General features: G+C 45.8%; 1 protein-coding gene across 1 annotated transcript in view; it reads left to right on the forward strand.

Moving 5' to 3' along the window:
• SLC15A2 (solute carrier family 15 member 2) overlaps nucleotides 1–24,121 on the forward strand; it is a 483,947-nt gene that overhangs the window by 417,579 nt on the left and 42,247 nt on the right. The window contains exon 19 of the mRNA XM_086957069.1: nucleotides 6,494–6,604. Coding sequence (XP_086813195.1) covers nucleotides 6,494–6,604 — 111 coding nt within the window. The remainder of the gene's footprint in view (nucleotides 1–6,493; nucleotides 6,605–24,121) is intronic.

Genomic DNA, 24,121 nt, shown 5'->3' on the forward strand with positions numbered 1-24,121 from the left:
CAGGGCCCATGAAAGGCCAATGAGAAGAGGAAGACGGGGTACAGTCCCCAGGAAAACCAGATTATAGCCATGGATGAGCCAGAACACCACCACCAACTGTACGTCACCTCCAACGAGTCATTGGCAACAAAGAGGCAAAGATGGCACACCACCTCTGACCATGAGAATGCCATCGCCTGGCAGAGGAGGACAATGGAAGAGCAGAAGAGGCCATGGGCTGATGTGAATGGCAAAACCAAGCAGAAACTCGTTGCCTACACGGAAGCAGCCACTCGCCCCAGAGGAGGGGGCCAGCAGAACACCAGGAGCTGAAGACATGGAGAAAATGGTGGCCACAGTCACCAGGCGGGAGACGGTGACAGGAGTCTGAGATACGGACACTGTCCAACATGACCCGACACCACATCAACAGGGTGCGCACTGACCAGGGAGTGAGTGTACGGGGGCAGACGGCCCAATGGCACACATGCACAAATAGGCAGAGCACACTGCACACCCACAATGACTCAGGATCATGTCCCTGATCCCACGGGAACACCTCAGCACACACACAAACACCAAGTAGTCCCACATACACCATGTGCCCAAAGGGGCACCCACACAACACATCAACAAGTACTCAACCAGCACATGCACACATGCGAAAACACAGCAAACATGCATATACGTCAGCCACACTGACAAAGCAAGAGACACCACATGACGACTAGCATAGCTGCTGTCCAATCACCATGACAACGTACACGGCATGACACTGCGGTGGCTGAGTGCGGACCACAACCGGAAAGGAGCAGGTCACACTCAGACACAACCATTTGCACAAACAACCCCTGACATCAATGACACATCTGTGGACAAACCATGCCCAAGAGTCACAACTCGACAAAGAGCACAAGTTACCCAAGTCTGCCACATCTCAGCACTGTGGAATGAAAGGGACCAGTGGCAGACAACTCAGAGCTGCAGGAGCGAATCAACCACCGTGCAGAATACGCACATAAGTAGAAGTGCACCTCGACATTGACAACATCCCAGTACAAACAGCAACACCCCCACAACAGAACACAGAACACTACTGGTGACGCAATTGTGCACAACATGGCAAATCACATCTGGCACAGTAGGAAACTGTGACATTACAATGTACAAGTACAACCTGTAACCTACCAAAATCTTTTATTCACACCTGCTGTGTTTTTGGACATTTTGTACTGTCACATGATTGCCAGGGGTGGCCACAATGTCACGTGCTCATGAGAAGTAATTGTCAATGATGGTGGTCCTACGGGCCATTCCTGCTGCAGCTGCAGTGGGATGTGGGCCACCTGCCCCATCGTCCCCATCATCGTCCGGTACTTCTGGAACTGGGATCTATGGTGCATTGGTGCATACACAGATGTTGTGCAACACACAACATGCAACGATCATCTTGCACACAATCTCCGGGGTGAACAGTAACTTTCCACCTGTGCCGTCCAGGCACCTGAAACGTGACTTCTACACACCAAATGTGCGTTCAACAATGCCCCTGATGTGTATGTGGGCTGCATTGTACTGCCTCTGGACGGGTGTGTTCGGGTCTCGGAGGGGTGTCCTTATCCAAGGGCAGAGTGCATATCCTTGATCACCTGTGACAGTGCAGGGAGAAAAGAGTCAATACTTGGTTCGGCAGGATGTGATGGCAGGCCCATTAATCCAGGGATGCCTGTGCTGGCTGAGTGTAAGCCAGCCCTTAGGGAGTAGCTGGTGCTAGCAACAACTCCAACAGTAATCAGACACTCAGACAAGCAATGACAGAACAACAAGGGGGGATGACTTGAGTCACACATGGTTAGTGGCCCCGTATGCACCAGCGGCCGACACGGACCCACCGCCATGGGACACTGACCTGCGGGAGACTGGGGTAGGGTCAAGAGTGCAGAGCAGGTTTTCATAGATGCAAAAGGAGCGTGTCATGAATGTCTCGGAGGACAGTGGAAGGTGTACCCCGAGGGCATGATGCAGAGGGCACATGCCAGCTGTGTCCGGCAACATGAAGGATATGGATGCCACAGACTCATGCCAGACACGGTGCACAGGGTTAGTGGCACCACATGACGACGGCTTGCGTTGAACCAGGTTAGTGGCACCACGTGATGATGGCTTACGTTGAACAGGGTTAGTGGCACCACGTGACGACGGCTTGCGTTGAACAGGGTTAGTAGCACCACGTGACGACAGCTAGCCTTGAACAGGGTTAGTGGCACCATGTGTCCACGGCATGCCATTTGGAATTATGCCTCACTGATCGAGTGTGTCTAGCGCTGTGGCCGCTGCCATGGACTTGGGGTCACTGCCATTCAGGGCTCAGGACACAGTTCAACATGTGGGACCTACTGTGACAAAGAGGACGCTGGTGGGGTATGTCAATGAGATAGGAGTAATGTGGCCCAGCGTCGTGGAGGCCAGCGATGGTCTGCGGAGGTTGCAAAGCTTGCGAGACTGGGGCTTGGAGCTTGCCCCGGCATGTGGTGGGCCCTTTTTGACACACAACGGTGTCAGTAGGTCAGCAGTCTGGCCTTGGGGCGCTGGGGCGGACAGGCCAGGTCTGGGTATCAGCGTCCTGGGGTGCAGCAGGCACACAGGGTAGCAGGCCCCACTACTCACGGCATCAACCTTGTGGCGGACTGCGAGGTGCTGCCCTGTCAGTGACGTTGGTCTTTCCGGGAGAGAACCACGCTCTGCGCCACTGGGTTTTTGTCAACACCCTTGCGCAGCCCTGGCGTACTCAGGGCTCACGCACACAGGGGGGGAGGCAGCATGCAATATTTACGCTATCTGAGCCACAGCCTAGTGTGACATGGTTGCGTCCACTGTTCACTACTCTCGAGTCACCAGCAGTTGTGGTCTGCATGGACATATCTGTGGTTTGCCTACCCATGTCTGTCATGCACATCCACGCCTCACTTGTCGTTGTGTACATTCCGATTCACTGGTCACTTGTATCCTTCGCACATGGCTGCATTCAGCATCTACACACGTTCAGCTGTTGTGTGGCTGTGATGCCATGATATGGCTGTATTGTGTGCAGGGGAAGCCCAGGATCACCATGGAGTGGTGTTGTCGTGTCTGGTAGGTAGGCATGTTGAATGTGGTTTGGTCACGTGTGCTTTTGCACAGTTGTACGTTGTGTAATGGCTTTGTGGTGTGTGGTGTGTTGATTTGGCACTTACCAACGAGCAGTCCAGTTCCATATGTCCCATCCTGGAAGCGCTGGATGATGATGGAGTGTCGGAAGATGTAGGAATCGTGCACACTGCCGGGGTAGTTTGCGATGACATTGATAAAGAGTCCCCGGTGGTCCACTATTGCCTGCACATTGATGGAATGTATGTGCTTTCTGTTGTGGTAGTGGTGTGCTGTATCCGCAGGGGGCACAAGTGGGCCATGTGTGCAGTCTATTGCCCCCAAAACGGCCGGGAATCCAGTTATGGCGTAGATGCCTTGCTTGTTCTCCTGCTGTTCCTGCTTAGTGTGGGGGAAGTGAAGGTACTGGGGTATGAAGCTGAGAATGGCATCCAGGACAGGTGCGATGAACTTTGATAGGGCTTGCTGTGAGATCCCTCCAACTCTGGCAGTTGTTGGTTGGAAGGTACCAGAGGCCAACAGGTGCAGCACAGCAAGCAGCTTTGTCTATGGAGGGATGTTGGTTCTCCGCTGTGTTGGGACCGTCAACCTGTGGGCAATGTGGGTCATGTTGTGGATGATGGTTGTCTTTTTGAGCCTGCAGTGGGCAATGCCTTCCTCTGGCGTGAGGTCTGTGAGACTGGTGCATTTTAGGTAGGTCCGCTGTCTTACTCTGCACTGCCTCTGTGGTGGTCCTAGGGCGGGTCTGGGTGCTGGGGGTGGTGGCAGTCCAGGGTGTGGTGGTGGTGGGTGTTGTGGCCCTGTGGGGGCTCCGAGCTGCATGATGAGTAGCTCCATGGCGTTGTTTGTTCTTCAGGTTTGGCTGTGTGCGGGGCTCCGTTGCCTACTGCAGGTAGTCGTCCGGCTTTACACCTGCAGGAGGCAGCTGTTAAATACCTGCTGCTACCACAGCTTATCGCATGGTATTGGTTCTCATTGCAGATTTGGCATTTCGTTGTGAAAGTGGTGTTGTACGTTTTTTTGTTTGTTTTTGCACAGGAACGCCTACTCTGTATGGGCTAGTTGGTGATGTCCACAGTGGTGATACATTTTGGGGCAGTTATCGCTGGAATATAGGCGATGTCTGCAGTTTGCACCGGCATGTGAATGGGGTGTTAAAACTATCTCCACTTTTGATGCGTTAGGTGGGGATAAATCGGAGTTGAGTCCTTGTGAATATCCCCCATTGTCTTTCCAAACCTCCATTCAACGGGCTAGAAGACATATCCGATACTTGGGCATTCACATCATTCCCAATTCAAATGATTTGTAAAGAGCTAATAATCTACATCTATTGTCTGCTTTTTGTGATGATGGTCCCCACTATACCTGTCAAGAGTGGAGGAGGGTTAATACTGTCAAAATAAATGTGCTTCCTAATGTCATATACTAATTTCAGGAGCTTCCCATTTCAGTTCACAGAGTGTTTTTCTCTGAGCTCAAGTCGCTCATCTTGTGCTTCATTTCACAGCAAAAAAAAAATGGGCATTAGAATATTACATCGTATTATCATGCCCAGATGTTTTATTATATTGCAGAGTGGCCCACTTGCATTGGATACACATGGATCAAGATTTAGCTGGTAGAATAATATGAGAGCGTGTGTGGAGGAACAATTAGATAGACCATCAAATGTATATTTTAGAACACCCTCAAAAACGAACTGAAAGGTATGGGTACTGTCACTAAGACCACAGTAGAATGTCTTTTCCCTCTTCTCATGCTCCCATACGTTATAAACCAATCTTCACTGCGGGTCTATAATCAGGGCCATTTGATTAATGAATATTCTGGAAATTGTTTATCAATTTCAGATCTATTGAAAAAGTGGGATCTATTGTCCTTCGAATCTTGTAAACAAAAATGTTCCTTAGTGGAAAGCGATTATAAACAGTTGAGGCAGACTTCTCATATTAGATGCTGTCCTCTTGCAGGCAACATTCTCAAACTCAGTCCCAAATGGTTCAAACTTACCAGGAACCATCAGTGATTTCAAATGCGATGCTCTTCGATAAGGAATATGCAAAACGTTCCACATTCTTGTTTGTAGGGACGCACATATAATTTAATGTGATCAGTATTTGTACCCTACGAAACTTCAAAAACTCTATCTTGTTGCAAGTATATTATGCTGGAGGGGATGTGGCTTGAATGGTTATCTTGATCATATCTCTTGGGTTTGCCCGCTCATTAATATATATTGGGCTTTGCCTCCTTAATACTGGGTCGGAGACCCCCAATCTTCCAACATCAAACTGGATATGAATGAAAAATTATGTTGAACTGTCTGGTAGGTGCCAGGACTACTCAGGCAGCCTTCATGAAGAAAAAGAGCCTCCACTTATTGTATTCTGGTATTTACAATTACAGAGTATTTTGTCAACGGAATGGTTGGCGGCCTCCATCACAGTTTTACGCGGGTCATTTGAGGCGTTCGCGATCTCGGAACCGTGATTGTTGTTTCTTTGTCAAGGACTTCCCCAGGTTGCATGCCCAAGTCAACCACACACGCTTTATTCAAATAGTATTGTATTTTTGATGTTATAGTGAATTTTTTGTGAGGGCGGGCTATCTTATAATAGCAACATTTAACAGACTTGAGCTTATGGGGAATAACGCCAGACCGTTTTCCGCTCTTGAGGGATTGGGAGGGGCGAATGTTCTAAGACCTTTTATGTTGTTACCATGTTGTCAACTGTGATTGCATGACTGAACTATATTTGCTGTTTTGAAGGTTATATATAATAAAGCTTATATGGTTAAAAAAGAAACCTATATGGTATATGAAATTCCCAGCAGTACTAAGCAGCGAGCCTTTGCTTTCGTTAGTCCTGTTGCCCCCAGAACAAGCGTGTGAGTGTTACGCTATGTGGTAGACTTGAACCAGAGAAGAAAACTCTATTGTACAGGCAGTAAGACTCCTCAATTGGTTAATGAAGAACAGCTTATTGTGTCGAGCTGGCACCAAGATTTGAAATCGGGGTGCAGGAAGCCAAGTGCATGGCGCTAGATCCTCATGCCATATAGGACGTGGGTTAATTATAACGCAGAGAGGGGGAAGGATGTTTTCATCCCCTAGGCTGCTTTTTGGGATTGTCGTGCACTTAGCAGATAGAATGAAAGTGTGTGTGTTTGCGTGTGTGTGTGTATGTGTGTGTGGGCACGCACACACCTGTGTGTGTGTGTGTGTGTGTGTGTGTTTGTGTAGAGGATATGTATACCTTTTAAAGAATACGCAGACTGGTGTCTAAATTCATAGTATATCTATCATTGATCTCTGCAAATTTTTCTTCAGTGCCCTCATCTCTTATAATGTGCTTCTTTGCAGATTCTTTAATGCTGGAAACAAAACCATCACAGTTAAGCTGAATGACAAGACTCTCGCAAACCGAACTGGAAGCTTTGAAGTGTCAGGTTACACTGCATTGGAAAGAGGAATGTAAGCACCAAATTCTATTTCCGATTAACTTGTTTATTTGACGCTCACATTTACCCATCAAGAAACATTTCACTATGAGTACTGCCCTGTAATAAAATACTATTTTATTTCACTAGATACCTAAATGATGTAGGTTGGAATCTAGGCACTTCAGAATAAAAGTGCAAGAGTGTTATAGTTCAGTTTTAGTTAAGAAAATCTGTTTTTAATATTTAGGAAATGTAGGACCCTGGTAATCCTACGAATCCCGAAAGAGAAAGGAGACATAAGAAAAAGTGTTTAGGAAGCTTTTATCTGAAGCATTTAGATTGTATGTCATTCGTGCTATTCTATAGACCAGCATAATTAACTTTTTGACTTCTGTCTACCCCACACTAAATCATTACTGGAATACAAGGACCCCCACTGAGTCATTGCTGAAAGCCAAGGACTCCGACCTAAGCAATGACAAAATATATTAATTCACAAACAAATATTGTAAAATCGAGACTTCAATTTTAATGTGAAGGTTGAAGTTTTTTTTAGATTTCAATTTTAAAAGAGGGTGCAATATGCTAGATTTAACGTATCACTTTGCCATTTTACCACGTCTTGCCTCCTTTTAATAGGTTTTATCGTTTTGCATGTATTCTTAGTACATACCAATTTTTGCTATTACACCATTTCATTGATACAAGAATGAAACTACCGTGTGTGTTTGCATTCGAGTGATCCTCCCCATCCGCAGGTGAGCCATTCCTCCCTTGGGATTGAGATCTATGGGTGTTGTTCATTTCTAGACGGTATTGTTGCAGTGGTTGCCATATGTCGCGGAGTCTGTATGTGATAGGCTGTAGAGTAGCATTTAATTCGCAGTCTGTGTTGGAGTGAATTAAGCTTTTAAGCCAGGCTTTTTATGTGGGGGTGAATCTACTGCCCCAACGTATGGCTATCTCCCTTTTTGCTAGCAGCAGGGCAATCATGACAAACCGTCGCACTGGCTTCGGGACCTCAAGCACATATCCCAGCAGTGCCATTTCTGGCGCAGACATGAGGGTGGACTGAACCAACTGCGATATCACTGTGAAAATTTCCCTCCAGAAGCTGCTGATCTTTTTACAGTTTCAAGTCATGTGTTCAAAGTCTGCATGCTGTGCATGGCACTTGGCAAAAGACACACAAGTGATGGACGTAATGCAGAATTAATCAAAACATTCACCCCTAATCAGCAGGATAGCTTGAATTCAGTGGCACAGTGAGCCCCAGACTCACTTCTAGGCATTCCCGGAGCACTTAGGGTGAGAAAGCAAAAGACACACAATTGATTGACGGAATGCAGAACAAATCAAAACATTCACCCCAGTCAAGAGATCTGGGTTAAGTCCATCATTGTTTTGCTCACCATGCCACCCCAGTTTAGACCTGGCCATATGCAAATCAGTCTTGACACTGTGCCTCATGGGAACACTCCAGCCCGAACTTTCAAGCCAGATCCACCCTGGACTGGAAACAAGCAACCTAGGACTGGTTTCGGGGTTTCACCCCTTAGCAGCACTTGGTGCATGTGTGAGCGCGGGTGGGGTCGATTTTATGCAGTTTAGCCAGTGTCGCATAGGCTCTCCATAGAAATTTTAAATGAAGTTGTTTATGTCTATTGTTGAGGGATATCTTCCGTGTCTGAGCACAAAATATTTCCACTGATGGTCTGACAGAGGGTACATGAGAATGAGAGCCATGCTGGCCTTGTACAGTTTATGTATTATGTGTTCCCCTCCGGAGTTGGAGATTATTAATGTTAAGGGAGAGAACTTCCCGGCTCTAGCAGAAATCCAGGGATCTGGGCGCTCAAAGCCCTCTGCAGCCTACTTAGTATAAAGTGATCTATATATGGGGCCCTGTGAAAATGGGCATCTGCTGTTCTTGACTATACGTGCCCTCCCCCCGGGAAGAGGTCGCCTACTGTGTCAAGAGAGTATTTTGTGAGGGTGTGCCTTACCAGCCCCTCTTGAGTGATAGGCCAAGCGGTTACCAGCCAGAGGAATAGCAAAGGAATACAACAAGCGATCGCCCGTCAGGAGGGACAGTTTTTTCCAGGCCCAGATAGTCGTTGACGCCGTTTGTATATCATGGGGGTCTCTAGGGAGGCCCGGTGGTAGCACTGCGGCAGTGGGGTCGTGTCAGCAAGGTCCGCTTCTGATTTTGTTTATGGGATCCGGACATCGGGGTGAAACCAGTGGTATGCAAAGCTGTGCAGGGTCACCAAGTAGTAAATATGGAAATTAGAGACTCCGCACCCCCGGGGTTTGTAAGCCAGGGTCATAGTGTCCTAACGGATCCTGGGTCTTCTGCCCCCCAAACCAGGTCCGTGAGGGTGTTATGCAGCATTTGGAAAAACACAATGGTAAGCAGGATGGAGATGGTGTGGAACATATACAGGAATTTGAGCAGCACCACCATTTTAATGATAGCGACTTGTCCAGCCAGTGATACAGGGAGTTTTAGCCACCGCTCCACTTGTAAATCTAGTTTACTTAACACCGATCCGTAGTATTATCTGCTCGGTCTCCCTGTGTATGTGTATCCCCAAATACTTAACGGATGTTTCACACCATGTCCATGGGAATTCGCAGTCCATACTTGCCGCTAAAGTCTCCAGTTTATTTGGAGCCCACATAGCCCACCATATCGGATTACTTCTCTAATTATTGGCGCCAGGTTCTCACTGGGGTGCCAGACGTAAAGTATAATGCTCCGCGTAAAGTGTTATCAGGAGTGGGCCAGTTTTGAATTGCAACCCCCTGCGAAGATGGCATTCTTGTAAGTGGCGCATTAGGGAGTCAAGTGTGGTAATGAAAAGCAGGGGCAATAGTGGGAATCCCTGTCTTGTGCCATATGAAAATTAAAAGGAGGGGGACTGGGTCCCGTTTAGTTTGATTTGAGCCGTAGTTTGTGAATAGAGTAGAATAATGAGCACTATAGATCCCAATGGTATGCCTATCTTACTCAATGTGGCCAGTAAGAACGGCTATTCTAGGGAGTCAAATGCCTTTTCAGAATCCAGCAGTGTGGCAACTGCAGGAACGCCAGGTGGGACCCTATGCAATACTGCAAATAGAGTGTGCAGGTTCAAGGCTGTTGATTTGTTCAGTACAAAATCCAATTGGGCAGGTGAAATTCTTTGGCCAAGCAGGAGGGATAATCATGTCGCCATCACCTTAGTTGGATTTTTTTATCGACGTTCAGAAAAGAGAGTGGCCTGTACGAACCACATAACTGTGGATCCTTCCCTGGTTTAGGAAGTAGTATGAGAACTACTTCTCGCAATCTGGGTGACAAAACTTTGTTCTCAAGTGCCTCCCTGTTAGAAATGGGATTTTTGGCTGGCTAGGGCATGTGCCAAAGCCAGACAGAAACCACCACTCAAGTCAGGATAAGGGAGTTACACTCCTAAAATAACCCCTGCTCACCCCTTGGTAGCTTGGCACGAGCAGTCAGGCTTATCTTAGAGGCAGTGTGTAAAGCAGTAATACAGTGTAAGCACTACAAAAAGACACCACACCACTTTACAAAAATATACATTTTTTTATATGCTTAAGACAAGACCAAAAATGATAAAAATCTACAATACAGTACTTAAAAATCCACAGTTATGAAATACGCTTTAAAAATAGTTCCTTGATGTCAATAGCTCAGTTCGGGGCTATCAAGTCATCATGAGCAAACATATCCAAACAGTTCTGGCTAACCGTGGCGTTGCAGGCCAGCTACGGTGTCGGGAAGACCCGCAAACAGTACCTTTTAGAAATGCAGAGCGTCGGCGACCTCTCGTTGAGCTTCCGAAAACACGGCGTCTACAGGCTTTGATTCTGAAGGTCGGTGCAGGAGTCATCTGGGCCCTCAAAGTCAATCGCGTTACAGGCCCACCTCCTCTCTGTTGGAATCAGGAGTGCTGGCGTCGGCAGGTGTTGTGTGCTGTGGTGCCCTCAGGTCGCAGTGTGAGCAGCTGCTTGTGGTGGCGTCAGATGGTGTCGTCGTTGAGACCAGGGTCGCGGTGCGAGATGAAGATGGTGCTCATCACTATGCTGGCAGGTCATGGTGCAAGCAGCGGCGTCGTCTTTGCTGAAGCGCTGTCGTCGGCTGGTGAACTGGAGTTGATGGTGCCGGCGTCAGTAGGCCAAGGCTGCGATGCGGAATGAGGGTGGTGCATTATGCAACTTTACGAGTGGTGCCCGCGAACCACGGTGCAAGTATCGGTGTCAATTTTGGCGTGGAGCGGCGTTGTCGGGGAGGCCCCGGCATCGTCGTAAAGCGAGGCGGTGCGGAGTGCGGTGCCCACAGGTCAGGGTGCGAGCACGGCTTGGTGGCGGCATCAGCAGGCGTCGTCGGTGAGACCAGGGTCATGGTGCGGCGTTGTGGAGGTGCCCTTTGCGGAGCCTTCAGGACATGGAGTCGGCTGCGGCATCATAGACGTCGTTGAGTTGCATTTCTTATGTTGCAGCACAAAACACACAGTCCCCAGTGCTGAGGGCAGAAGAGCTTGAAGTCTCTGATGTTCCTGAGACTTCTTGAACAGGGGGCAAGCTCTTCCTCAAGCCCTTGGAGAAACTCACAAAAGTAGATTGCAGAAAGTTCAGTCCAGTCCTTTCAGTGCCCAAGACAGAACGAGCCACTGCAGGCCAATACAGCAAAGCACACAGCAAAGTGGTAGTCCCTCCTCACAGCTTCTCCAGCTCTTCTTCTTGGCAGTCTTCTTGATCTAAAAGAATTCTAAAGTTCAGGGGTCTGGGCCCCAATATTTATATCCCAAAATTCTTTGATCTCTGAGGCAGACAGTGTCTGTGCCCAGCCAGAACCAGTTCTGCCTTCTCTGGTGTGAATTCCTGGCAGGAGGTGGAGACAGCATTCTCAGAGGCAGAACAGGTCCTTTGAGGTGCTGGTAAATCTCCTCCCCCTTCCCCTAATGCAGCCCAGGTCTAGTCAACCCTTTCCTGGCCCTACCTAGACTATCTGGAGCCACTCCTGCTCCCCAGCCTTCTGTCATCCAACACCCAGAGAGGCAATCCACATTCTAGCAGAGGCACACAGGATGACTGAGGTAGAAAATACCTACTTTCTAAAAGTGGTATTTTCAAACACAGAATGTAAAAATCACCTTCACTAAAAGATGCATGTTTTGATTCTGAATGCAGACATACTAAATTATATTTTCCTACCTAGTTCCCAGGGCCAGTTATGTTTATAAGATGTTATAAACAAACTTCACATTCTGTCCTAGGGGGAACAGGTACCCTTGCAATAGTGAATACTGAAATGGTCTGTAATTCACTATCAGGACATGCCACACACACTCGGGCATGTCCTACCTTTCACATACACTGCACCCTGCCCAAAGGGGTACCTTGGGCCTTCCTTATGGATGCCTGACATGCAATAAAAGAGAAGGTTAGGGACTGGCAAGTGTATGCATTGGCCAAGTTGACATGGCAGTTACCAACTGCGCGCAGACTCTGCAATGGCAGGTCTGAGTTACCTTTTTAAGGCTACTCACATGGGTGGCACAATCAGTGGTGCAGGCTCACTAGTAGCCTTTGATTTACAGGCCTTGGCACACTCAGTGCACTTTACTAGGGACTAACAAGTAAATCAAATATCCAATCATGGAAACCCCAATCCATAACACAATTTACACAAAGAGCGTAAGCACTTTAGCACTGATTAGCAGTGCTAACGTGCCCAGAGTCCTAAAACCAACACAAACAAGTCAGGAAAAAATAGGAGGAAGAAGCAAAGCATTTGGGGATAACCCTGCAAAAGGGCCATTTCCAACACTTCAGAAAGGCACGGGGGAAAAGGGTCTTGTATGTTTTATAAAAAATGCCAGTATAGCTGTCTAAACCTGGTGCCTTCATACCATCCATTGAATCAATGCCGTGAGTTATTTCCTCTGCTGTGAAGGGTTTCCCCCAGTAATTGCTGATGTGCGGAATCCAGCCACACCATTGCAATTTCCCCCAAGGATTGCATTCTCTCAGCATCATAGTCTGTCACCCGGGTTGTGTACAGGTCAGTGTAATACTTAAGAAGTTCATCCTGTATAGCTGGTGTGTCTGTTATTTGGGTGCCTTCACTATTTTGGAGACTCGTGATGTATGTGTCAGGGAAGTATGCCGGTCCCAGACTCCACCATGTCAGACTCCTTGGCTGCCCATGTGTATTTCCCCGCCCCATAAATGCTGCTTCTTCATTCGCCTGCAGGAGTACTCTTTATGTGCAACCTAAATGTCCTTGGTTTTTAGCAGTGCTTGTTTATTGTGGGTAGCAATGCTTCTTGTTTTCTGCATTGCTCTTTCCCGGTGGCAAGCCTCTTGTTCCAGCATGTGGAGGGGCGGGGTTTGCCTCGTGTTTGCAAACACCTGTCCCTTTGCCTATAAATAGACAAGCCTTGCACATGCCCGTGCTTGGCTTACTTTCATTATTCCAAGAGGTTCCTGTACATCAGCTGTCATCAGCCAGCAAGGAGATTCCTCTCTCCAGATGCAGAGTGGCCTCAAAGGATGAGTCAGCTGCAGAGCTTTGGATAAGCTAAGGGCCCTGCATTTTTTCACGTCTTCATGTCTTGACCTTTTGAACTCAAACTTGAAGTTTCCTTATGATTAATCTGTGACTTTTGAAAAGAGACAAACAGTGCTTAAGGAGACTATTTCCTCAGTTTATTTAACTCTTTGCTCACAAGACTTTCAAGAACTGAAAACTAAGAAGCCTGGATATTTCATAGAGCTTTTATTAGTGACATGTTGGACTATTTCCTTAGTTTATTTAACTCTTTGCTCACAAGACTTTCATGAACTGAACACTAAGAATCCTGGATATTTATGTAGCTTTTATTAGTGACATGTTGAACTGTTTCCTTAGTTTATTTAAATCTTTGCTCACAAGACTTTCAAGAACTGACAACTTAGAAGCTTGGATACTTTATCAAGCTTTTACTATTAGCATGTTAAACTGAACTCTTTAGCATTTATATATTTTATGATAATACGCTATTAGGATTTTGGCAACTCAGATACAAAGTGTTATTGCTATTATTGTCTCTTGTTTTCCGAGTGCACGGATGAATGGTGCCATAGTGTTTTGAGATAAAAAAAATTTGTTCAGCCTTAATTTATGTTTCTATTCAAAACGGTATTGTTCCTGAACATTAGACAGTGGAAACAGAAAAACAGGCATTATTTTCACCAATGAATCAGTATAATTTGAGTTAGCACGAACTGTTCTTTCTTAAGTGCGCATAGTGAACTCCTCAACGCAAATCCTGTGGACAGAGATATGAAAGGCTTGCAGTTAGCAATAGGTGATTACATTTTATTTATCTTCATATATTCTCTGTTCTATGCCATTTTGTGCATGTGTTTGTGTACGGAGAAGTACATCAGTACCCCATTGTTTCTTTGCCAGAGCATCACACGATAAACACTGTAGATTTCTCAGAGACCCAAGACGTGGTACCCAGCTGGACCAGGTTGAGTGAAGAAGCACTGTTTGTTTTTTTTCTCTAATTTCTCATCCACTTCCCATTCCCTTTGGGAAGCCCTGCCAGTGGAATGTGTTTTATCACAACATTGAGAGGTGTTCCAAGAGGTATTGGGAGCATACATTGTTCATAGCTCCTGCAGAAGTCCTGAGATTTCAGGTGAGTTGTCACGCCACGTCCCTACAGTACTGGTGGCTTCTGGGGGGCAGCAGTAGTCAGGTGAATGTGTGCCCTGGTCTCTCCCCCTCCCCGTACCTCCTTGGAGCAGCGTCTTTGCTTAGGAAGTGTGTTTCCCTCTCAGCCGCCTCGCAGAATTCAGACAGCAGTGCCACCTTGGAATGTAATGTCACCAGTGCTTCATGCGCAACTTGTCCCAGATCCCAATCTTCTAGTTGTTCTTCCAAATGGAAAAGCGTGCACCTTAGGTCTGTTAGGATGCTGGAATGTTTTGAAATACAAATCCCTCTCCTGTAAGCTTTAAAGGCTTCCTATAGTGGGGCCCAGGATGTTACTGATCCTGCATTCAGATAAATAAATTCAACAATTACCGCTCGAAGCTCAGATCAGAAAACCTCGTCACCAAGTGCCTGACCTGGGAATCTCCATTGTGTCTCACAGCCGCCAGCCCTGAGCACATGTAGTTTAAGAAGGACCGGGGAGTGGTCTGATAGTGTTCTGGGGAGGTAATGTATAGTTTTGTGTCATGGTACCATATTGGGGGACAGCATCCAATTGTCCAGTCATGTCCATGTGTCGTGTGGTGCTGTGTAATGTATGTAGGCAGACTCGGATGGGTGGTGATGGTGCCAAATATCTATTAAGTTGTATGTTTCACAGAGTTCCACCATTGCCCGGCCCGCCTTAGGTTTAGAGTCGGGGTATGGGCAGTACTGACGCGTTTGGGGTCTAAAAGTAGATTGAAGTCACCACCCATGTAGATATAGTGTGCCTCGACTCGATCAATCTGAGCCTGCATATTGCAAAAGAAATCTGGACTGTCCGTATTGGGTGCATAAATACAGATAAAAGTCAAGCAGTACCCTAAGGTGATCGGCACTATGGTGTAGCATCCTTCAGTGTCAGCGCGGGTCATCGAGGATTGGCATGGTATACGCTTATGTATTAAAATGGCCGTCCCCCTGGAGTATGTGCTGTAGCTTGCAAAGTAGCGATGCTCCCCCATGTGGATGCATATCCAGGTGATAGCGTAGGCGGGAGGTGAGTCTTCTGCATATAGGCTATGTCTCCTTTGTGCCTTTGTAGTTAGTGAAGAACCTGTTAGCATTTATGTACATTATTTAATCCCCTAATGTTCCATGTAACTAGTGTTAATTCCGAAAAAGGGGATAGCATACCCAGTGTGGCCATGTGGAGCATTTAGTGAGGCTAGGTGTGTATGACTAGTGCCAAGCTGTGTAGAAAACAGCAACCATAACATGAAATCAACACAAAACTTCCCATTTAAGTCTGGTTTCTCGTTTCTCCTCCCCCTCCCATTCCTGTCATATCCATAACAGGGAAATCCCAGCTAGACTTAGTTTTCCATTAATATAAAAGAAAAATTAAATTCTTATCTGAGTTTCAAAAAGCTATGATTTGCATTAAGGGGAAGGCGATACTATGCTAGTTACCCATATTTTTTGGATGGTTCAGTTACTAAAGTATGAAGCTACATAGCAATATTCTAGCTACAGAAAGCTTGAGCAATGTCTAGGCATTTTGCTCCATTGTTATCCAGTTCAGTTTTCATGAGTCACTGGAGGACATGCATCAAGCAGGCAGCACTCCAAGGAAAAGCAGACCGCACTGGTCCCGGAGTTGCTGTCTGGTGGGGACCCTATCAGCTGATCCTTCCTGCGTGCCCCTCTGGGTCCACCTGGGTCTCTGAATAAGTTCGGAAAAATTCCTGCACAGGGTGTCAGAGAGTTGTGCTTTACCCTCCACCACTACATGGAGCTGGGCAGGGTAAATCATGCCACATTTTAGGCCCAGATTCTGCAGCTTGGCCTTGACTCCGGTGTATTTATGGTGGGCTTCTTGTACCATGGCAGTAAAATCCAGATATAGGGAAATCGCAGAGCCCTGCCCTTTCAGTGGACCTTTTTCCTTATCCAACTGCAGCACAGTATCCCAGTCTCGGTAGTTGAGCAGACAGGCTTTTAGAAGCCTCGGAGGAGCACCCTGGATTAGGGCAGGGGCCCAGAGTTCAGTGAGAATGAGGCTGTGAAGGATTCTTTGCTGAATAGTTCCGTCAAGAGTGTTTCTACAAAGTGATTCATGCGGCCAGTGTTTATAGTTGCCAGGACACCCAGGATGCGTGTATTGTTGTGCCTACTTCTCACCTCTAGGACTTCATTGCCACTGTTTTGAGGAGTTTTTCCATTGGGTCTAATTTCTTTATCGACTGACCAGCGCCGTCCTCAAGGCCGGAGACTCTACCCGCGAACGTGTCCAGCCGTTTTTCATGAGTGTCTATGCGTGCCCACATTTTGTCCAGCTACTTCTCGAGGGAGTCAAAGCGTCCATCCAGAGCCCTGGATTCAGCCCTGAGGTCCACCATTAGGGCATCCACACCCACCAATTCCACTCCAGAAGGGCCTGCTGCTCCAGTACTCTCAGCCATTGTCACTTTGGGATTCTTCTCAGGGCCTGTTGATTTTTCAAACTGTAATTACCTCTGTTTGGGGTCCCTGCGGACCATCGCCTGCTCCGTTGTTGGAGTTGTATATGCCTTAAGCTGTCAGGGCCTCAGCAAGGGCCCAGCCCTGCCAAGGCACTGGGAATAGGTGTTACCCTTCTGTGTATTAGGCTGCAGGTGCTTTGACTTTCTGTGGCGTCTTCAGTTCTTCTTTCTATGTGTTTAGGCTGTGGGGGGTGAGATAGCAGCCACCAAGTAGTTCTAGGTATCCACTGCTGCTAGCGGCTGCAAGCGCGTCAGTTTCCTAACCCCTACCCCTCTGGAGCAAGGCCCAGCCAGGCAGCAACATCCCACAGCTCAAAAGGGCCGGTTACCTCCAGCAGGCCCATCTTCAGTGTGACTCCAAGCAATGGCAGCCAGCTCCCCACCTGGTTCTACTCAGTCCAGGGCAGTGGTGCTTTTAAAAGGCCACACCCCAATCTGCAAATATTATTTAATTATCTAAATAGTTACAGAACCCCTAATAAGGTGTAGCGGATCCCCTTGGGTCCACGGATGACATGTTAAGAACCACTGATTTAGAATATTCATGCTTTTTTCAGTGACCTTGCAATGGTAATTATATGTAGGTCTATCTGATCACTCATCTTTCCATCTATCTAACGATCATCTGTCTATCCCTATGTCTTTTCATCTATCTGTGCATCCATCTATTTATCGGACTCTTATACGGCACCTAATAACAAGTGTGTAAAATTGTCTAATATTTTCCCAAAAAATACGATGAACATTTTGTGAAATTATGGGAAATTCTACTTTTACCACACATTGCTGGTAAACAAAACTCATGCGAGATACGACAAGAGACTGGTTTGTATAAAGAATGTCTCTGAGAGAGATTTGCATAAGCCAGTCCCCCACAGTCAAAAACTGATTTTAAACTTAGTGATGCAAAATTTCTCGAATTTTGCTTAATGTAAAATTTGCCTTTGTGATTACCATTTTACCCAGGTCTCAATGCAATGCTGACCCAGCTCCTGTTTGTTTCAATAAAACAGTATAAAGGTGCCATGTTTGGAGCTCTTCATTGAATGTGTGAGTTGTGTCTGACTGAGGATTCGAAAATTACTTTAGAGGCTTTGGTGATTGGCTAGTAGACAAGGGGGTTCCAGTATCTTCTACACTAGGTGGCCTGCCCTACCTTTTGGGTAAAAGGTGATCACTACACCTGTTTAAAATATTAAGTTTAAATTTGTGCAAAATAAGATTGTATATTTTGCACTACATTTGCTCCCCTACTTCTGTGCTCCCAGTATGATTAATCATTAAGTTTAATGTGTTCCCCAGTGCTCCCTTGGGGACCACAACTTTTCACTCTGGACCTTTGTGGCCAACACTGAACCATTGTCCTTCTTAACCATTATCAATGCCAGGTTCACATATTGGAGTACCCTTGTTCCTTTATAGACAATTAAGTACCGAGCACTGGAAAGCACCGGCTCGAAATAAGCACCAGCTGTAACCAAGAGCTGGTGCAACTTAAGACATCTAACCACAGCAGGTGCCTTAAAAAGAATGGTGATGAGGCAAGTACCTGGAAGGCTATTCTGTTGCGTCACCTGCACTGGATCAACATAACTTTGCTGGAGTCTTCATCGCCTAGATGGGGCTGATCTATTGTACAGGTAAAACTGTAGCTCAGCCCTGTGGAACTAGTGCATTATTCCTCCTGGAGACCTAGCTGTGGAGGTGGCCATGGGGCTGGATAGCTGGGTTCAAGCACAGACTTAGGAGCCAATCCATAAGACAAGAGGAGACACTCAAACTGAGAACCCGATCTTCAATGTCCTTTGATATTCAGGGAGGAGGGGACAGCTTGGAGAGAGATGGTAGTGAATGAGAACCATAGAAGAAGCAGTGGAAAGGCTTTGGTTGTGATACTAGACAATCTGCTTGTTTTTGGGTTACATGAATGTGAAACCATATCTGCAAGACAACACAGCATGACCTGATGGTATTGTTGACCCTTTCTTTGGAGGCTTTGTATTTATTTATGCAGTAGTTTTCATAGCTACTGTACAATATCTTATTGAACTAACACGTGTTCTTCTAGCATATCTGCATCAAACTTTTAAATCTAAAATTCAGTTTCAAAAACCCCAGAAGGGACACAGATCTGCTAATGAATTGAATGAACATGCAGCCAAGCTAGGAATAATAAATATACGATTTTCATGAATTTGATTTCTTTAATCGTACAATGTACAAAGCAAGTGCTGAAGCATCCTGGAGGATTTATGCACAATGAGTACCTTTCGTCATTGAAGGTTTCTGTGTGATGAAAAATCTCAGTATGAAACTGGACCATGAAAAGATGTGCAGCTGTAATTTGTAAAAATGTAATTTGACCAAGTGTGATATTGAATAATGATCCTTAGTAATGATTTAAGAGTAATTCTAGGCATGCTAATGATACAACTCTGAATTTAATTTTCTTTTCTCTCTCCTTTGCTTTTCTCCAGCTTTCACACTTCCTCATGTTCCTACTGTCTTCTGCTGACTGCTACTGTGGCACTCTCTACGTTTGACACGCCTACTATCAGCAGAGCATGCTTCTTCTACTGGTTAACTTTTCCTCAAAACAACTTGGGGTTTTCCGAGAGAGTTCCCTGGAGTCAGAGCAAAGGCTGCAGTGAATTGATTCATTAACAGGACTAGAATTAGACAAAATGAAGTATGTGGGGCTATAATTCATTGCTTCTGAAATATACTAAAAAGTTGGCATGCGAAAGCCATATGTCGGATATGTGCCACTGACATTCAAATAAGTGAATGTTTTTTATTTAAGCAAAGTGATTGAAATAGTTCTTGGTAACAATCCATTTTGCTGAAATACTTTTTCTATTTCTTGGTTTCCTCGATGTTAAGTGCACATGCTCATGCATGCCTTACCATTTTAGCTACTCCTTGGTGAAACCCCAGAAAGGTTGGTTTTCAGGAATTCCTTTCCAGGGATCCTTCTTCTAACAAAAGGGAGTACCTTCCCTCAGTGGCCTACAATAGGGCTGCTTCAGCTTTCTGTGCCAGTGACTGTATAATGAGGTTCTGGACGCGTAGGGGCTGATTTTCTTAGAATTTCCGCAACGCAGTGCAGCAAGGCACGTTGCTGTGCTGCGTTGCATGACAAGGCGGGAGCTGAAAAGCACCATATCTTCTAAGATGTGGTGCTCTTCAGCTCTCTCCCTTCACTGGCAAACTTGAGGCTAAATATCACCAACTCAGGTACTCTTGCCCCACTGTGCAAGGGGGCCTGCATTATGGGCAGGATTGTTGTTGTGCAGGAAGGCATACCTTTCTGCACAAAATCTATCCGTAGAGGCATTTTCCTCTTTCTATGTGTGCAGCAGAACTCAACACACATAGAAGGAGGAAGTAATGAGGAGAAAGGAAGATATTATGCTTCACTATGGAAGGCATAGCATTCTGATGCATTCCCAGGTTTGCTACATTTAGTAAATCTGGGATTGTGTGAAAATCCATGGGTGGATGCATGTGAACGGCAATACTGCGCATGGGGCACCTGGTGAAGTTATGTTGTTTCTCTAGTGATAGTAACTCTTTGAGAAAATATATATTTTTGTTAATCAAACTCCTTTTTAGGTTTTGCCTGCACAGCACTTGCGCTTCGGTGGGGGGGAGAGGCGGGGTGGGGAAGGGGCAGGGTGGGGGGTGCTAAAAACGGGAGTATGGATTATTGAAGGTAAGTAAGTAATTTAATAAATAAAACGAATTCGTTTTGTTAATTAAATTGTTTACTTACCTTCAATTATCCATATTCCGGTTTTTAGCACCCCCCCACCCTGCCCCTCCCCCGCCCCACCTCTCCGCCCCACCGAAACTCCCTCCACAGGTGGTGGCTGACTGCCCTGCCTCTTGCATGATTTTAGCAAATTCTAGCCCATTTTCCAGACATTTCTGCTACTTTTAGTGGATACCGGCGTGGCTGCTTACTGCTTTAAGTGCAGAGGAAAAATGTTTCTTTTTATTTGTCTGTTCCTAGATGTGGGGAGGGGTGCGGGCTGGCCAGAGCAGGGGCCAGGGGGAAGAGTGTTAGGCACAATCTACGTGCACATAACTGTTTGGCGAGCCATCTTGGCACTTGCATTACAGCCTGAGTGGTAAACATGCACAGGCTCCCTGTCCTCTCTGAGTGCCGAACCACGGCGCAGACCAATCACAATGCTGCTTAGGGGAGCCTGGGTGTTTCCTGTGTCAGAGAGGCGGCAGAGAGGCCGCAGCTATCGATGCGACCAGCAGGTTAGTTTCTTTAAGCTTTATTTTCTACCTCTTACTCACCCACATCCCCCTGCCCACCCCCTCCACCATTTCCTACCAGCCACCACTGGACAGATATGTGCCAGGTACCAATATGTTCACAACATGGCGATTTTAAATCAAGGGGAGCTACGGATTAGTGTTTCATTTTTGAAGTTCAATTCTATTTGAAACCCAACACTTTCACAGCATATAAAACCATACTCTATCATCTGAAATGTTACCTGGCAAACTAATGGTCAGATCAATGGCTACATCCAATGATATTTTTTTAAGACAAGTTAGTGAAAAGGTCAAATTCACCAGTGGCACTAAGCAATTTACAGATGTTGGTGTAAAAGAGTGAAATGAAAAACCCTCATTACGAGGGGGCTGTTGATTGGTGCAATATTTATTCAACATACTAAATAAAGTACGACATTGATGGGCCAGTGTTTCTTTTGTGTGATAAATACCACCTACTTTCCAGGTTTCCCCCAAATGTTAGGGAATAACCTGTGGATGCTGGTGCTTAATGCACCAAAAACCGGAGGAGGTCATGGTTTGTCCAACACATTTTTCCAGGTCTTTGTACACCCTAAGGAAGCACCATCTCCCAAAATGTAGTGATGCGTTCCTAAGCACAATGGACGTAATTCTGATATGTGTGGTAACAAATGTTACTGCATTCCTCGGAATGTAACGGTTCACTTGCAATGAGGCCCTCATGTTGAATTGCTTAACTCTTGCATTCGATAATTTTTCACGACTGAATGGTGTGAGCATGTCCACAAATCAGCCTTAGTAATTTCGTGCAAAAAGTACTGATGACTACAGACAGGAAAACTGAAAATGCATAAACTCCATGTTGTTTCACAACTTATTTAAGATCAGGAACAAGTCGAAGAGTGCCAGGACGAGATGCATATCTAAGCTCTTCACGGTTGCCTTCAAAGGATAAGGGAAATTATTTCTAAAAGAAAAAAACATATAGTGGATCTGAAATTCTTAATACGTTTAAGAGGAAAAGTAGGCTGTCACTGTAATATATGGGAGAGGTAAATCGTTCATTAAAGTGCCCAAACATGGCCAAAGTTTCTTAAGGGCCTGATTCTGATGCAGCTAAGAAAGCATTCCCACCTAGGGCCAGATTCTGATGCGGTTAGGAAGGCCTACTAATGACATTTGCTCCTTCCAAATCAGATCGGGAACGTGTTTTCCTGACCTAGGGCCCAATTATGATGCGGTTAGGAACATATGCTCCCATTGAAGTCAATGGGAGTCCAACCAAATCGTATCTGGAAGCATCCGGATGCATCCTACTCCGTCAGTCGGACTCTCCCGATCCGAGTGGGGCGGAAACCATTGCCAAACCGATTCGGTCGGGAAGCTTTCCAACCTGCATCAGAATCAGGCCTTAAGTCTCCTCCTACTGTTCAACGCAACTCTCAAGAAAGCATCCTTCTAGTATACAAAGTATACAAAGAGGTGGGATAATGCAACTTTAGCTATGTGACTCTATGATGGCTGAGGTTTCTGGAGTGTACATGGATGATACACATCCACTCACATATTCCTGGGTTGCAACTCATGATTTATACAAGGCTCGGGTAGTTAAACTGGCCAGCCAATGCACAATGTCAAAGTAGGTCTCAAAAACAAAGCAGGCATCAAATAAATGAATGACTGTTGTTGGCAACTGTTAGTGATGCAGAAATGGTGAAGAGAGCTGGTTTTCTCTACATTAGATGGACCCTTTGAGGCAAAGTCCATAATATCTGATTGAAATAGAATGGGTGGAAGTGAGGGTGTGTGAAATTAAAGTACTTACACATAATGCACAAGTTTTGCATAACCCACAAGCATAGTATGGAATATTAGCACAATTATTATCTTGGTTCATTTTGTGAGGCAAGGAGGTCCCAACGAGAACCCTGTTCAATATAGAGAAGCATGAGTGTGCTGGAGGTATGGGGAGAAGGGTTCCGGATGCTGCGGTGGTGGAGGTGTTCGAACACCATTAATAAATGGCATATTGTACCTTGAAATCTGTGTTATATGACAGTGGTAATGGCATATTTTTATAAGCTCTCCTCTTATCATACTTTATATTGTTGTATTTGCTCTCTGAGGAAAGCAAACTTGCTTTACAGCTCTTGAAATGTATTTTTTAAACTTTATTTCAACATGAAAATGATGCAAGCTTAAATACATGTATTTAATCTATAGTGCCTCCCAGACAGAGCTCAATTATATATCGTGCAATTATTTGTGAGCATCAAATCGTAGCAGGGGAGGGTATAATTGACCTCAGAAAATCACAGGCATTACTAAAATTCACAATATTTTACATAGGCACCTGCCAATGACACAACTAACTTTTCGGCAAATGTATCAGAAAGAGTAGCAAACAGCATGTTTCCTATTTGCATCTGATCGCTGAGAAATAATAGGCCCCGCACATACATTATGAAATTGCATCCTTCGTGCTCCTTATTGAAGACTATATGAGCAGCTGCATGCTCCTCCACATCCCCTTAGCCAATCATCCTCAACAAGGTAGTCTCCACTCACCCACCTTTCAGCTACACTCCGTTTGGTTAGCTGTTGGGTGATGGTGCATTTTCCTTCCACATTTTGTCCTCATTCTAGAATCCCTATTAAGCATATAATTCTATTCACTTATAAAAACACATCTTAGAATACAACACGTTGAACACAATAAACTAATTTACTAAAAGAATGTGCATTCATATCAACTCTTAACAAGAGCAGCATCAATCCAACCCAGCAGAACCCATACTCACACTTTGTACTTGTGGCTAATTTCTAGGTCGAGCCTAGAGGCAGCACATCTCTGCTCTGCGAGGCATGATTTAATCCCTCTGGGAAGTTTGAAGACACCCACCAAACGCCCACCGCTATTCATTGGTTACTTGGTCCGTCTTAATAAATTCCATACTTTTAGTTGGGGAATAGAGTACTGTTGTCACACCTTATGGCTGTTTTGTTTATGGCCCGGCGACCGCCCCTGCTACATGGATCCTTTAGATAT

This window comes from Lissotriton vulgaris, chromosome 2_1 (assembly GCF_964263255.1).
Source record: "Lissotriton vulgaris chromosome 2_1, aLisVul1.2, whole genome shotgun sequence".
Classification (NCBI taxonomy): domain Eukaryota; kingdom Metazoa; phylum Chordata; class Amphibia; order Caudata; family Salamandridae; genus Lissotriton; species Lissotriton vulgaris.